Source organism: Scyliorhinus torazame, chromosome 28 (genome assembly GCF_047496885.1).
Source record: "Scyliorhinus torazame isolate Kashiwa2021f chromosome 28, sScyTor2.1, whole genome shotgun sequence".
NCBI classification, from domain to species: domain Eukaryota; kingdom Metazoa; phylum Chordata; class Chondrichthyes; order Carcharhiniformes; family Scyliorhinidae; genus Scyliorhinus; species Scyliorhinus torazame.
Window position 1 is genome coordinate 31,071,444 of NC_092734.1, and position 15,259 is coordinate 31,086,702.

At 47.2% G+C, this 15,259-nt stretch overlaps 1 protein-coding gene across 5 annotated transcripts in view; it reads right to left on the minus strand.

Moving 5' to 3' along the window:
* The window catches only part of sec31b (SEC31 homolog B, COPII coat complex component), a 138,993-nt gene that overhangs the window by 41,774 nt on the left and 81,960 nt on the right, over positions 1 to 15,259 (minus strand). For all 5 annotated transcript variants that reach the window (XM_072491799.1, XM_072491798.1, XM_072491801.1 and 2 more), the window contains 4 exons: positions 6,263 to 6,371; positions 5,100 to 5,278; positions 3,507 to 3,633; positions 646 to 791 (listed from right to left, as the gene is read on the minus strand). In XM_072491799.1, the coding sequence (XP_072347900.1) occupies positions 646 to 791; positions 3,507 to 3,633; positions 5,100 to 5,278; positions 6,263 to 6,371 (561 nt within the window). The remainder of the gene's footprint in view (positions 1 to 645; positions 792 to 3,506; positions 3,634 to 5,099; positions 5,279 to 6,262; positions 6,372 to 15,259) is intronic.

The following is a 15,259-nucleotide window of genomic DNA, read 5'->3' on the forward strand; positions in this document are numbered from 1 at the left end:
CAGAAACAGTATAAATTCAATGGAAAAACAATCCTTCAATGTTCAGCTTCAACCGAGTGCCACAATCTAATGCGGCAGCTCCATTTCCTAACCCAGACATCCTTAAGGGCCATTGTTGTGAGTCACACAATTTAGCATCAATCTGCAGGCAGATTTTCATTGTAGAACCATGCGACACCTTCAACTTACTTCATGGAGTAGGAAGTCAGATAGCGGGAACATGTACACAAGAGAGAAAGGGAGCAAAAGCATAAGTTAAAAAGAGTGTGTGCAGGTGTCAGAGAAGTTGAAAAGAAAAGGCAAGAGGGCCAGAACAATAACAGCAATGGGAGGGGTTAGAGGGAAGGGAGGTGGCAACAGAGAGAGGAAGGGGGGTTCAATGGTTGGGAGTAAGGGTGGGATTAGCTTGGATAGAGTAGCTCCAGTGAAGGGAAGAACAATATTGTTCACTCACTCACCATGTTGCGCCTCAGACATAGGGCAGTAAATGCAATGTAGTAAATTTCTGATTTCAAATACAGACGCGCTTCAAATTCACAGCAGTGAAACCCAACCCTGCATGACCCACGATGGATACAAGTGCAGAAAATGTCTGTCATACATAAACACAGCAGTGCACAGAGTTCTGAACAACAGGCTCCTTACCTCCAGTGCGAGTGGAGTCGAGCTTTCATGGGTTTTCGCCCAACATTCGACTAGTTTCTCAACGTTTCCGGAACAGATGTAGCAAAGGCATGCCTGCATGCACAGCTGTCCCTCATTCTCCATTTCCAGGCGGGATCCCAGAGTATCTGAGGAAGGGAAGGACCCCAGAGGATTTAACATTGGTCAGCGAAGTGCAAAGATCTCCATTTTGTGGCAAATGAGGAAGAGGGGTCAGAGGTCTTTGCCCCTTCATACATCTTGTTCAGATTAACATTTTAAAAAATTAATCTTTGATTTATGCCCCACCATAATGTGAGGGCTATACTCAGGCAATGCCTAGTATTAATGTCAAGTATTAAATATCAGATTAACAGGAAGATCAGTGTGAGATTTGTACAGCTTTTTGGCACAGTCATTACTCCTCAAATTAAATCTGAATGTTAATATTACTATCAGCAGCGAACCATTTTTCCGATAATTGGAGCCAGAATTAAAACATCACCAAAAATCTTTCCTGGTCCACCCACATCGACGCTAACACCAAGAAAGCACAACAGCTCCTATATTTCCTCAGGAAACTAAGGAAATTCGGCATGTCCACACTGACTCTTACCAACTTTTACAGGTGCACCATAGAAAGCATCCTATCTGGCTGCATCACAGCCTGGTATGGCAACTGCTCGGCCCAAGACAACAAGAAACTTCAGAGAGTCGTGAACACAGCCCCGTCCATCACGCGAACCTGCCTCCCATCTATCTGTATACACCTCCCGCTGTCTGGGGAAAGCGGGTAGCATAATCAAAGACCGCTAGACAGCTGGTTTGCAATGCAGAACAAAGCCAGCAGCACGGGTTCAATTCCCGAACCGGCTAAGAATTCTCCCTGTGTGTACCCGAACAGGCGCCGGAATGTGGCGACGCGGGGCTTTTCACAGTAACTTCATTGCAGTGTTAATGTACGCCTACTTGTGACAATAAAAAGATTATTTATTTATTTACTCACTCTTCCAACTTCTTGCATCATAGAATTTACATTCCAGAATGAGGCCATTCGGCCCATCGGGTCTACACCCCTCCACCCCATCCCCTTAACCCAGTAACCCCAATTAACCTGTTTGGACACCAAGGGCAATTTAGCATAGCCAATCTACCTAACCCATACATCTTTGGACTGTGTGAGTAAACCCACGCACACTTGGGGAGAACGTGCAGACTCCACACAGACAGTGACCCAAGCCGGGAATCAAACCTGGGACCCTGGAGCTGTGAAGCAACTGTGCTAACCACTATGCTGTGCTGCCCCCGCGGGCAGGAGATACAAAAGTCTGAGAACACACACAAACAGATTCAAAAACAGCTTCTTCCCTGCTGATACCAGACTGCTAAAGACCCTCTTATGGACTGAACTCATCTCTTCACACATCTTCTCTACGGAGTAGTACTACACTCCTGTATACTTCACCCGATGCCCAGTGTCTATGTAATTATATTGTGTACCTTGTGTTGCCCTATTATGTATTTTCTTTTTATTTTATTTTATTTTCATGTACTAAACGATCTGTTTGAGCTGCTTGCAGAAAAATGCTCTTCACTGTACACGAAACGATAAGCAAATCCAATTCAATCCAAAACTATTTGTCTTTAAATTCCTACTGCTTAAATGTAACGAAGCATAACTTTTTTACAAATCAGAGAAGCTTGCATTACAACTGAACACATTTAAGACATTTTGCATCAGAGTTCTCTTGAACACTTCACTATAAATTCTCGATACGCAGCTATTGCCTGGGAGCGACTAAAACAACTTGAGAGAGACAGGGTATTTACAGACACCCTAATTTGACCCCTAATATTGAACCAAACACACAGGACGTTACTGGGTGCTGTTGTTGACATTTTAACAAAGTACTGTCTGTACTGTGTCTACCTGAAGTCTTGGAAAAGAAAAATCAAGCAGTCCAGTTATGGATTTTGGCCCTTTCAAACCTGGACAGCACTGGGAGAAGTGCTGGTGTTCACAGGGCCGTCACTGGCAGTGGAAGGAAGTCAGGCTGCAAAGTGTGAACTGGATCGCACAATGAAATCATTATTTGCTCAAATGCGTATGCTTCTACATTCCCCTGCAACACAATACATAAAATCTGCTGACTGACAACAGGGAACATGTTCAACCAGCATCACATGAATGGAAGCTCAGTTCATCCCCATCACATAATAACAAGTGGCACAGAGGGATATAGATTTATCTTGGGAGTAACTGGGACATACAGAAGCCAGGAAGATGCTAAATTCAATTCTTGCTCCGTATTGTTAGTTCAAGAAAACACACGATTGGCCTTTGTACCCTGTGTAAGCAAGGGAAAATCAGTCTGGGTCTCTGCACATTAATGCTAAACAGTGCTGCCTTTAATGCTTGCTTTAAAAAGGTAGATCAGGTGAGGGTTTGCCTGAACCATGTCCGCGTTCAAATTACCTGCACGTGCTCACCAGCATTAAGCACACTTAAATACCAGTCATAATAGAAAAGAAATTCCTGCAGATGGTGGAGATCTGAAATAAAAACAGTGCTGGAAAAGCGCAGTAGGTTTGGCTGCATGCGCAGAGAGGGAAAGTGCGCAATGAGGTTCTATGAGAATTAACGTTATGAGCCCAATAGGGCTTGAGTTCCAAAGTAGAGACGTAGTAGACTCAAAACATTAACTCTGTCCGTCTTTCCTTAAAATTCTGGTCGTTTAGGTGATGGCTGCCTGCATGTGCAAAACCAATTGCAAATACAGAAGAAATCCCTGCGAGAGTAGGGATTGGAAAAATAAAAGAGGCAAGAGAAAAATGATACAGTAGAGATGAAGGAGCAAACTTACCACATAGCAAGGGGAACACCTCTGGTTTGGCGTAAGTTAAAAGAGCAGCTAAAGCTTCTTTCCAATTGTCCAAGTCACAAGATTCGACAATGTCCCTCCAATTGTGGGTGACGACAGAGGACACAAGCTGCAACAGGACATGGAGTACATTCAGTATTCCTCGAACACTGCAAGCAATTAAAGCATGACAACTTGTGGAACCGTATGCAGGAGCTACTTAAAACGGTCCTCCCGACTGACTCGCTTAAGACTGCAACACCTCTGTTAAAATGGATTCTCGCAGCTGCTTTTGAAACTATTAAAATGCTAAAGGAAAATTGGTCTGAAAAATAGATCAGGTGAATTAAAATTGGTGTGATGTTGTTACAATGCTAAGTGCTCTTTGTTACATTAAAATTTTTTTTTTAGAGTATCGAGTTCTTTTTTACAAATTAAGGAGCAATTTAGCGTGGCCAATCCACCTACCTTGCACGTCTTTGGGTTATGGGGGCGAAACCCACGCAGACACGGGGAGAATGTGCAAACTCCACACCGCCAGTGATCCGGGGCCGGGATTCAAACCCGGGTCCTCAGCGCCGTAAGCAGCAGTGCTAGACACTGGCTCACCGTGTCGCCCTTGCTACATTTTAATTAAATCTGTAGAACTCTACAAAAGACTGTGGTGGCCAAGTCACTGGGTGTCTTTAAGATGGAGATTGATAGGTTCTTGATTAATAAGGGCGTCAGGGATCATGGGAAGAAGGCAGGGGAATGGGGGATGAGAAACATATCAGCCATGGCAGAGCAGACTCGATGGTCCAAATGGCCGAATTCTGCTCCTATAACTTTTGGTGTTATGAACACAGGTTTTAAGGAAAAGTTGAATTCCCTTCACCCTCCTGCAGAATTCTTGCTCCTTGCTCTAGGTTCCATACCATGACACATGTACCTCTATACGTTGCATATTATTCCAATCACTGTGTACCTTTCTACCCCAATGAAGTGAAAGCATTTTAATTGATCACAGCAACACTTACAATAGAGGATACATTGCTGGTAACATTGTCGATTGCTTATTTACAGCTCTTTTACAAATATTACAACCATGAAAACATTCCCACACTGGATGGTACAGGAGTGCGTGGTAATAGCTCTTCATGTTCCCGATGTATTTGTGGCATCAGGCGCTTCCAATTAAGGCACTATTCAGACCAGGAAAAGGATACTCCCAGGTCAGGTACAACATGCAACATGGGTCAGATACATAGTGAATCTATTTGTAACCCAACAGGTGCGTCACCCCCAAACCCTAGGTTTGATGTTTACTATTTGCTAAACCTGGCGATTTTGCGACTTCAATGAGATGACCCATGTTGCTGCAAGTAGTTCTCGTTGAGGTTACCTCTATTTCACTTGGGAGGCTACCAGCTGAAAAGTGACATGCATCCCATCAGCCAGAGACAAAGTCAAACTCAGTTCCCAGAAGTGAAAGGAGTAAAACATGTCACTTACAAGCCCACAGAACAGAATTTTGAATACTAAGCTATTGCTTTGACTTTACATTGAGGAGAAACAAGGATATGCATGTGTTCCGCAGACTGAAGTAGCATTTACCCGGGAAATTTTTGTCTTTCTTTTGGCGAAGTATCTATTCTGCGTTTGCGCAAGAAGCTCTTCTCCCCCAGCAATGGCGAGAATGATGGCATCCGCAAAATGGTCATCTTTTAAACACAGCTCGACTGCACCTTCAAAGTTTCCTATTAGCAGAGCTTGGCTGATCAATCCTTCAGTATCTGAAAACACACAGATCTATCCTTCAGTAAGTAGGCCCATCATTAATCTACAGTTGAGGACAATGCAGAACTAATGTGACCTCGTCAGTCATGTGGGACATAACCAAGGGTCAGTAGACATCTTCAACTATTAAACCCCAGGAACTGATGCTGAACTAAAAGGTAGAGTAATAAGAGAACAAAGGTTTGATCGAGGGGGTGCTTTTCAAAGGAGATCATAAAGAAGCAGGGGGACATTCTAGCATTTGGAACACTAAGAGCAACACAGTTTATAGAGAGAGAGGGAGGCAGAGAAAGTTAGCCAAATTTCTGTCCATCGGGTTACCAACTGCTGGAAAATAAACTTCTGCTGATACCAGGCAAGGACCCCATCAGGCCCAAGCTTGACACACTCAACATGAAGAATAAGCACTTGAAGGAAGGAACTGAAGGACCTTCTGCTCCAGCAGAACATAGGCCCATAGACCCAGAACATTTACCCCTCCAGGGAAGGATAGGGTTTGGAAAAGGAGCAGAACAAAGGTGCCCTCTCTGACAAAGACAGCTCTAAAATCTGGTCGCATATCTCATGTTTCTACAACTTTGCCGAAAAGCTCAGTTTGAGGACCATTTCAGGGCTACCGTTTCAGGGCAGCCCGGTAGCACAAGTGGATAGCACTGTGGCTTCACAGCGCCAGGGTCCCAGGTTCGATTCCCTGCTGGGTCACTGTCTGTGCGGAGTCTGCACGTTCTCCCCGTGTCTGCGTGGGTTTCCTCCGGGTGCTCCGGTTTCCTCACATAGTCCAAAGACGTGCAGGTTAGGTGGATTGGCCATGCTAAATTGTCCTTAGTGACCAAAAAAGGTTAGGAGGGGTTATTGGGTTACGGGGCTAGGGTGGAAGTGAGGGATTAAGTGGGTCGGTGCAGACTCGATGGGCCGAATGGCCTCCTTCTTCATGTATGTTCTATATTCTCTATATTCTAAATTCACTTTCCAGTACTTGCCTCCCGTCACGGGGATTTCGAAGACTGGCCTTTGTCCTGGAATATTGTCAAAGAAGTCAGAAGTGGCCGGGGCGTCTCCTGCTGCTATGGACTCCTCAGAGCTCGAGCTCTGGAAAGGCAAGTGAACAAAAAATAAAAATCATCGTCTTGAAGGACAGGCTTAGCTACATGAGACTAGTTCACAAAAGACTGTGCCCGGTTTTTGAAAGGTTTGGGAAATTGCAAATTTATACATTATTAGCATAAAGCCACACAGAAACTGAATCAGGTGTTCATTTGCGAACCACGGATTGTGTTTGCATCCTGCATTCAATCTGGCATAAAATAAACACCACAAATTGAGTTTTAAAAAAAAATCCGTACTCTTGCTCACAGTTAGAATGCTCGGCGGCGCAGTGGTTAGCACTGCTGCCTCACGCCACCGAGGTCCCAGGTTCGATCCCGGCTCTGGGTCACTGTCCGTGTGGAGCTTGCACATTCTCCCCGTGTCTGCGTGGGTCTCACCCCCACAACCCAAAGATGTGCAGGGTAGGTTAACTGGCCACGCTAAATTGCCCCTTAATTGGGAAAAAAATAATTGGGTACTCTAAAATTAACTTTTTTTAAAAAATCAATAATATTGAAGATCGTCACACACCAAAGAGCAATCTCAATTTTAAACTTCCATACCCTTAGGAACTCAGTCTTTCTGACATTTAATACCTTCTGCCAATCCTCACAGTGCAGTTTCTAAACCTAGCTCACATTATTGTCTCATATCAATGTGGAGTGCTCCTCTTGCTCCACCTGCTGGCTGCGATCAAGCATTGCCCGACAAGACAAATCCTTCCAATTTTCAACCATCACTTCTCGTCAAAGATCCTTTCTTCACACTGCCTCCTCCCTAATCTCTTTCCAAACTCCGTTTCTCACGCTCGCATTTATTTTTAATATAATATCTGCTTCTGTAGTTTTGTTTATAGCTTCTGTTGACCCGGCAGTGCTTTGGAACGTCTGAAAAACGTACTGCCATTTATTCTGCAACCTCTCCTTTTTAAAAATGTCATTTATACTTGGGCCGTGAGTGCCAATTTCTATTTCCACCTCATCAAGCTCACTCAATCTTTCCAAATCTAGTAAGTGATTAATCCAAGGTGAAATTGAAAGTAAGGCTGGTAGGAACATCAGGACATGGGTATCCCACCCATTCTCTGTATGCCCACATGCATAAATTGCGAAAGGCTAGTGCAGTTACAAAAGGTTGAACTGCACTATCATTAATTGGCTGCAGCACATTCACCCCACCATGTCTGCACCTGCTGCCTGTAAGAGCTACTCAGCTCGTTCCAATCCCCTGCCTTTTCCCCATAACCCACAATGTTTTATTTTAAATCTTCAGATAATTATCTTATTCCTTTTCGAAAGCCACGATTGCATCTGTCTCCATCAGACTGTCGGGCAGCGGATTGCAGCCCCTAACAACACTCGCTGCATAAAAAGGTTTTACCTCACGTCATCGCTGCTTGCTTTGTCAGCCACCTTACATCAGTGTCCTCTGTGCTCTCATCCCTTCGGGCAATGGGAGCAGCTTCCCCCTCTCCAGGCCAATGACTCTGAACGCCACTATTGAATCTCCTCTCACCCCCCTCTTCTCCAATTCTTTGCCAATTCTTCCACGCAGCTGAGATATCAAATCCCTGCAGCCGTTCTCGTAAAGCTATACCTCAGGGTGATGAGCAAGTGGGGCGTCTGTAGTTCAAAGCTTTGGCCAGACCGCACCTTTAATATTCTATTCCGTCCTGGGCACTGAAGCCCAGGAATTACACATTGGCCTTGGATGGGGAACAGCACAGATTCACCAACACAATTAACAGGTCAAATCAAGAGGACAGGTTGCATAAATTTGGCTTGAATTCCTTCAAGTTTAGAGGTTGAGGGATGATCTAACTGAGGTATTCTAAAATTAAAGGGTTGAATTGGGTAGATTTTGTTCGGATCCCAGACATGAACCCAACTTTTTGAAGTTTGTAAAACTGTGAGGAAATGTTCCTGCACCACAGGAGTGATAACACTGTTAAATCAAACTTTAATTTAAACACAGAATTAACCATATTAACAACAGAGAGATAGCTTTACAGTCAACAGCTGCAACAGTTCTTAAGTAAAAGAAGAAACCTTAACTTACTTCCTAAACCTGCCTTTGTATTCCGATTAAGCAATCCAATATAGTCCAAATGCCACTCATGAATAAAATTACAACCAGGTTTCTACTTGCAGCAGGACAGTAGCACAGTGGTTAGCACTGTTGCTTCACAGCGCTAGGGTCACGGGTTCGAATCCCGGCTTGGGTCACTGTCTATGCGGAGTCTGCACGTTCTCCTCGTGTCTGCGTGGGTTTCCTCCAGGCACTCTGGTTTCCTCCAGAAGACGTCTTTGTTAGATGAATTGGACATTCTGAATTCTCCCTCAGTGTACACGAACAGGCACAGAATGTGGTGTCTAGGGGACTTTCACAGTACCTTCATTGCAGTGTTAATGTAAGCCTACTTGTGACACTAATAAAGATTATTATTTTTGCTTTTCTCTGTGCAAAACCTTTGATGAGCGCGCTTTTCAGGTCCAAAACTGAAACACCTCTGTTCAGATCAAAATCCTAAGAAGAACTAACTTTTTAGACAGCCCTGGCTCCTCCCCTTAATTTCATCATCTGTACCCAAAGCATAAGGCATTCCTGTGCCTCCTTCCTCAAAATGTCCCATAAACCAGAAACTAAACACAATACCCCTCAAATTACCTACACCCCAGTTGTCCTTTAGACATAAACAACATCCCATTAGCAGGCCACTTGCCTACAAAATCAATGATTTCCTCACCTTTAAGGCCCCTTAATCGCAGCTTTAGCAGATATGTTGTCTGTATGAATCTTTTTTTTTACATTTTAGAGTACCCAATTATTTTTTTCCAATTAAGGGGCAATTTAGCGTGGCCAATCCACCTACCCTGCACATTTTTGGGTTGTGGGGGCGAAACCCACGCAAACACAGGTAGATTGTGCAAACTCCACATGGACAGTGACCCAGAGCCAGGTCTGTATGCATCTTAACCCAGCTTTTAATAACATCACTGCAAAATATATGAAATATATAACATGATAATTTCTTACATTCATCACAATATAGATAAACTATTTGCCCAGTGGGTGAGTCCATAACAAGAGGGCACACACTTAAATCATAAATTACGAGGCCGTTTAAGTGAGCTCAGGAAGCACTTTGTCCACATAAAGAGTAGTGGACGTGACTTCCGGGTGCGGCGATGACCAGCTGAGTCGCACGTTTCGGCAGCTCCCGGTGAAACGGACTTTTGGGCTCTTAATAAGAGCCCCAACGGCAATTTTAACGGCTAAAAGTACTGTGCGGTGAACCAGAAGGGAATCCCCCCTGGATACGGATGAAAAAAGGAGCGGAAGGTGGCCGGATTGCGGTGGATCCTTTAGAGCAGCGGCAAGGAAGGCAAGCAAAAACCAAGATGGCGTCAGAAGGTGGCAGTTTAATATGGGGCCCTGAACAACACGAGTTTTTGAAACGCTGCGTGGAAGAACTCAAAAAGGAAACGAAGAAGGAGCTGTTGGCCCCGATATTACAGGCGATCGAAGGGCTAAAGGAGGAGCAAAAGACCCAGGAGCGGGAGCTTCGGGTCGTGAAGGCAAAGGCTGCCGAGAATGAGGACGACATACAGGGCCTGGTGGTGAAGACGGAGATGCACGAGGCACACCATAAACGATGTGTGGAAAGGCTGGAGGTGCTGGAGAACAACGCGAGGAGGAACAACCTAAGGATTCTTGGTCTTCCTGAAGGTGCGGAGGGAGCGGACGTCGGGGCATATGTGAGCACGATGCTGCACTCGTTAATGGGAGCGGAGGCCCCGGCGGGTCCGCTGGAGGTGGAGGGAGCATACCGAGTGATGGCGCGAGGACCGAGAGCAGGAGAAATTCCTAGAGCCATAGTGGTGAGATTCCTCCGTTTTAAGGACAAACAGATGGTCCTTAGATGGGCAAAGAAAACTCGGAGCAGTAAGTGGGAGAACGCGGTGATCCGCGTATACCAAGACTGGGGTGCGGAGGCGGCGAGAAGGAGGGCGAGCTTTAATCGGGCCAAGGCGGTGCTTCACAAAAAGAAGATAAAATTCGGAATGCTGCAACCGGCAAGACTGTGGGTCACATGTCAAGGGAGGCACCACTACTTTGAGACGGCGGATGAGGCGTGGACTTTTATCGTGGAAGAAAAATTGGAATGAGCGGGTTATTTTTTAAAAAAAGAACGTTTGAAACAAAGTGGTGGGGCGAGTATGGGGGGCGAAGAGGGGGGTAAAAAGGGGGGAAAAGAGGAGTTTTATGTTATTAATCCTGCGATGTGGTAACTTTTCTCTCTTCCACAGGAGGTGGTGGGGGGAGGAAAGGAGGTGGAGGAGATGGGGCGTTGGCCATTGGGGGCGGGGCCAAGGGGGAAGCGCGGGCTCGGTTCCCACGCTATGATAATCATGGCGGGAATAGGGAAGCAGGAAGGAGGGGGCGTCGCATGGTGCGAGCCGAGGTCACGGGGGGGAAGCCGAGGTCGGCCAGAGTTTGCTGACTTCTGGGAGCAACATGGGGGGTGTAACTACGCTAGTGGGGGATCTAGCTGGGGGGTGGGAGGGGGGAATTATTGGGCTGCTGCTGCTGGGGAGAGGGGGGAGCTGGCATGGGGTGGGATGGGCGGGGGGGCACCGTCTGGGGGGGGGGACACAGCTGCGTGGGAACCGGGTGAGGAGCTGGAAAAAGGGGATGGCTAATCGACAAGGGAGGGGGGTAAAAAGCCCCCCAACCCGGCTGATCACGTGGAACGTGAGAGGGCTGAACGGGCCGATAAAGAGGGCACGGGTACTCACACACCTTAAGAAACTTAAGGCAGACGTGGTTATGTTACAGGAAACACACTTGAAACTGATAGACCAGGTGAGACTACGCAAAGGTTGGGTGGGGCAGGTGTTCCATTCGGGGCTAGATGCGAAAAACAGGGGGGGTGGCTATATTAGTGGGGAAGCGGGTAATGTTTGAGGCAAAGATTATAGTGGCGGATAGCGGGGGCAGATACGTGATGGTGAGTGGCAAACTACAGGGGGAGACGGTGGTTTTGGTAAACGTATATGCCCCGAACTGGGATGATGCCAATTTTATGAGGCATATGCTAGGACGCATCCCGGACCTAGAGGTGGGAAAGTTGGTAATGGGGGGAGATTTCAATACGGTGTTGGAACCAGGGCTGGACAGGTCGAGGTCCAGGACTGGAAGGAGGGTGGCAGCAGCCAAGGTGCTTAAAGATTTTATGGAGCAGATGGGAGGAGTAGACCCGTGGAGATTTAGCAGACCTAGGAGTAAGGAGTTTTCGTTTTTCTCCTATGTCCACAAAGTCTATTCGCGAATAGACTTTTTTGTTTTGGGAAGGGCGTTGATCCCGAAGGTGAGGGGAACGGAGTATACGGCTATAGCCATTTCGGATCACGCTCCACATTGGGTGGACTTGGAGATAGGGGAGGAAACAGAAGGGCGCCCACCCTGGAGAATGGACATGGGACTAATGGCAGATGAGGGGGTGTGCCTAAGGGTGAGGGGGTGCATTGAAAAGTACTTGGAACTCAATGATAATGGGGAGGTCCAGGTGGGAGTGGTCTGGGAGGCGCTGAAGGCAGTGGTTAGAGGGGAGCTGATATCAATAAGGGCACATAAAGGAAAGCAGGAGAGTAGGGAACGGGAGCGGTTGCTGCAAGAACTTCTGAGGGTGGACAGGCAATATGCGGAGGCACCGGAGGAGGGACTGTACAGGGAAAGGCAAAGGCTACACGTAGAATTTGACTTGCTGACAATGGGTACTGCAGAGGCACAGTGGAGGAAGGCACAGGGTGTACAGTACTTTCCCACCTCTAGGTCCGGGATGCGTCCTAGCATATGCCTCATAAAATTGGCATCATCCCAGGTTGCTGGCCCACCAATTGAGGAAAAGGGGAGCAGCGAGGGAAATAGGGGGAGTGAGGGATGAGGAAGGAGAGATGGAGCGGGGAGCGGAGAGAGTGAATGGAGTGTTCAAGGCATTTTATAAAAAATTATACGAAGCTCAACCCCCGGATGGGAGGGAGAGAATGATGGGCTTTCTGGACCGGCTGGAATTTCCCACGGTGGAGGAGCAGGAAAGAGGGGGACTGGGAGCACAGATTGAAATAGAGGAAGTAGTGAAAGGAATTAGGAGCATGCAGGCGGGGAAGGCTCCGGGACCGGATGGATTCCCAGTTGAATTTTACAGGAAATATGTGGACTTGCTCGCCCCGCTACTGATGAGGACCTTTAAAGAGGCAAAGGAAAGGGGACAGCTGCCCCCGACTATGTCTGAGGCAATGATATCGCTTCTCCTAAAGAAGGAAAAGGACCCGCTGCAATGCGGGTCCTATAGACCTATTTCCCTCGTAAATGTAGACGCTAAGATTCTGGCCAAGGTAATGGCAATGAGGATAGAGGATTGTGTCCCGAGGGTGGTCCATGAGGACCAAACTGGGTTTGTGAAGGGGAGACAGCTGAATACGAATATACGGAGGCTGCTAGGGGTAATGATGATGCCCCCACCAGAGGGGGAAGCGGAGATAGTGGTGGCGATGGATGCCGAGAAAGCATTTGATAGAGTGGAGTGGGATTATCTGTGGGAGGTGCTGAGGAGATTTGGTTTTGGAGATGAGTATGTTGGATGGGTGCAGCTGTTGTATAGGGCCCCAGTGGCGAGTGTGGTCACGAATGGACGGGGATCTGCATACTTTCGGCTCCATAGAGGGACAAGGCAGGGATGCCCTCTGTCCCCATTATTGTTTGCACTGGCGATTGAGCCCCTGGCAATAGCATTGAGGGGTTCCAAGAAGTGGAGGGGAGTACTTAGAGGAGGAGAAGAACACCGGGTATCTCTGTATGCGGATGATTTGTTGTTATATGTAGCGGACCCGGCGGAGGGGATGCCAGAGATAATGCGGACACTTCGGGAGTTTGGAGAATTCTCAGGATATAAACTGAACATGGGGAAAAGTGAGTTGTTTGTGGTGCATCCAGGGGAGCAGAGCAGAGAAATAGAGGACTTTCCGCTGAGGAAGGTAACAAGGGACTTTCGGTACTTGGGGATCCAGATAGCCAAGAATTGGGGTACATTGCATAGGTTAAATTTAACGCGATTGGTGGAACAAATGGAGGAGGACTTCAAGAGATGGGACATGGTATCCCTGTCACTGGCAGGGAGGGTGCAGGCGGTTAAAATGGTAGTCCTCCCGAGATTCCTCTGTGTTTCAGTGCCTCCCGGTGGTGATCACGAAGGCTTTTTTCAAAAGGATCGAAAAGAGTATCATGAGTTTTGTGTGGGCCGGGAAGACGCCGAGAGTGAGGAAGGGATTCTTACAGCGTAGTAGGAATGGGGGGGCTGGCACTACCGAGCCTAAGTGAGTACTACTGGGCCGCCAATATCTCAATGGTGAGTAAGTGGATGGGAGAAGAGGAGGGAGCGGCGTGGAAGAGATTGGAGAAGGCGTCCTGTAGGGGGACTAGCCTACAAGCTATGGTGACAGCCCCATTGCCGTTCTCACCAAAGAAATACACCACAAGCCCGGTGGTGGTGGCGACTTTGAAAATTTGGGGACAGTGGAGACGGCATAGGGGAAAGACGGGAGCCTTGGTGGGGTCCCCGATAAGAAATAACCATAGGTTTGCCCCGGGGAGAATGGATGGGGGATTTGGAATATGGCAAAGAGCAGGAGTAACGCAACTGAAAGATCTGTTTGTGGATGGGAAGTTCGCAAGTCTGGGAGCGCTGACCGAGAAATATGGGTTGCCCCAAGGGAATGCATTCCGGTATATGCAACTGAGGGCTTTTGCGAGGCAACAGGTGAGGGAATTCCCGCAGCTCCCGACGCATGAGGTGCAGGACAGAATGATCTCAAAGACATGGGTGGGGGACGGTAAGGTGTCAGATATATATAGGGAAATGAGGGACGAGGGGGAGATTATGGTAGATGAGCTGAAAGGGAAATGGGAAGAAGAGCTGGGGGAGGAGATTGAGGAGGGGCTGTGGGCGGATGCCCTAAGTAGGGTAAACTCATTGTCCTAGTGTGCCAGGCTAAGCCTGATTCAATTTAAGGTGTTACACAGGGCGCATATGACTGGAGCACGGCTCAGTAAATTTTTGGGGGTAGAGGATAGGTGTGCGAGATGCTCGAGAAGCCCAGCGAATCACGTGGGGGTGACAAAGGTGCTTTCGAAAGTAGTGGGGGTCCAGGTCGAACCAAGCTAGGGGGTGGCTATATTTGGGGTTGCACAAGAGCCGGGAGTGCAGGAGGCGAGAGAGGCTGATGTTTTGGCCTTTGCGTCCCTAGTAGCCCGGCGCAGGATACTGTTGATGTGGAAGGAAGCCAAGCCCCCGGGGGTGGAGACCTGGATAAATGACATGGCAGGGTTTATAAAGCTGGAACGGATTAAGTTCGTCCTAAGGGGATCGGCTCAAGGGTTCACCAGGCGGTGGCAACCGTTCGTCGAATACCTCACAGAAAGATAGGGGGGCGGGGGGGGGGGGGGGGGGGGGGGGGGGGGGGGGGGGGGAGGAACCAGAAGGACTCTCAGGGTTGTTAATATATATGTATAATATGTATAGGTCGTTGCTATAAATAATTGTATATTGGACTGTTAAATCATATTTTTGGAGAGTGTTTATCTGAGACAAGGCAGTTGCCATTTAGTTTTAGTTTTTGTTATATATTATTTATTCTTTGTTTATAAAACAGGTCATTGTTATTTATACTGTTATATTATTGTGTAAAGGATACACAATGTACTGTGATGGTTGACCAAAAATTTACAATAAAATATTTTAAAAAAAAAGAGTAGTGGACGTCTGAAACACTGCCCCTAAGGCTGTGGAGTCTGGATCAATTGATTTTTTAAAAAAAAGATGGAGATCAATA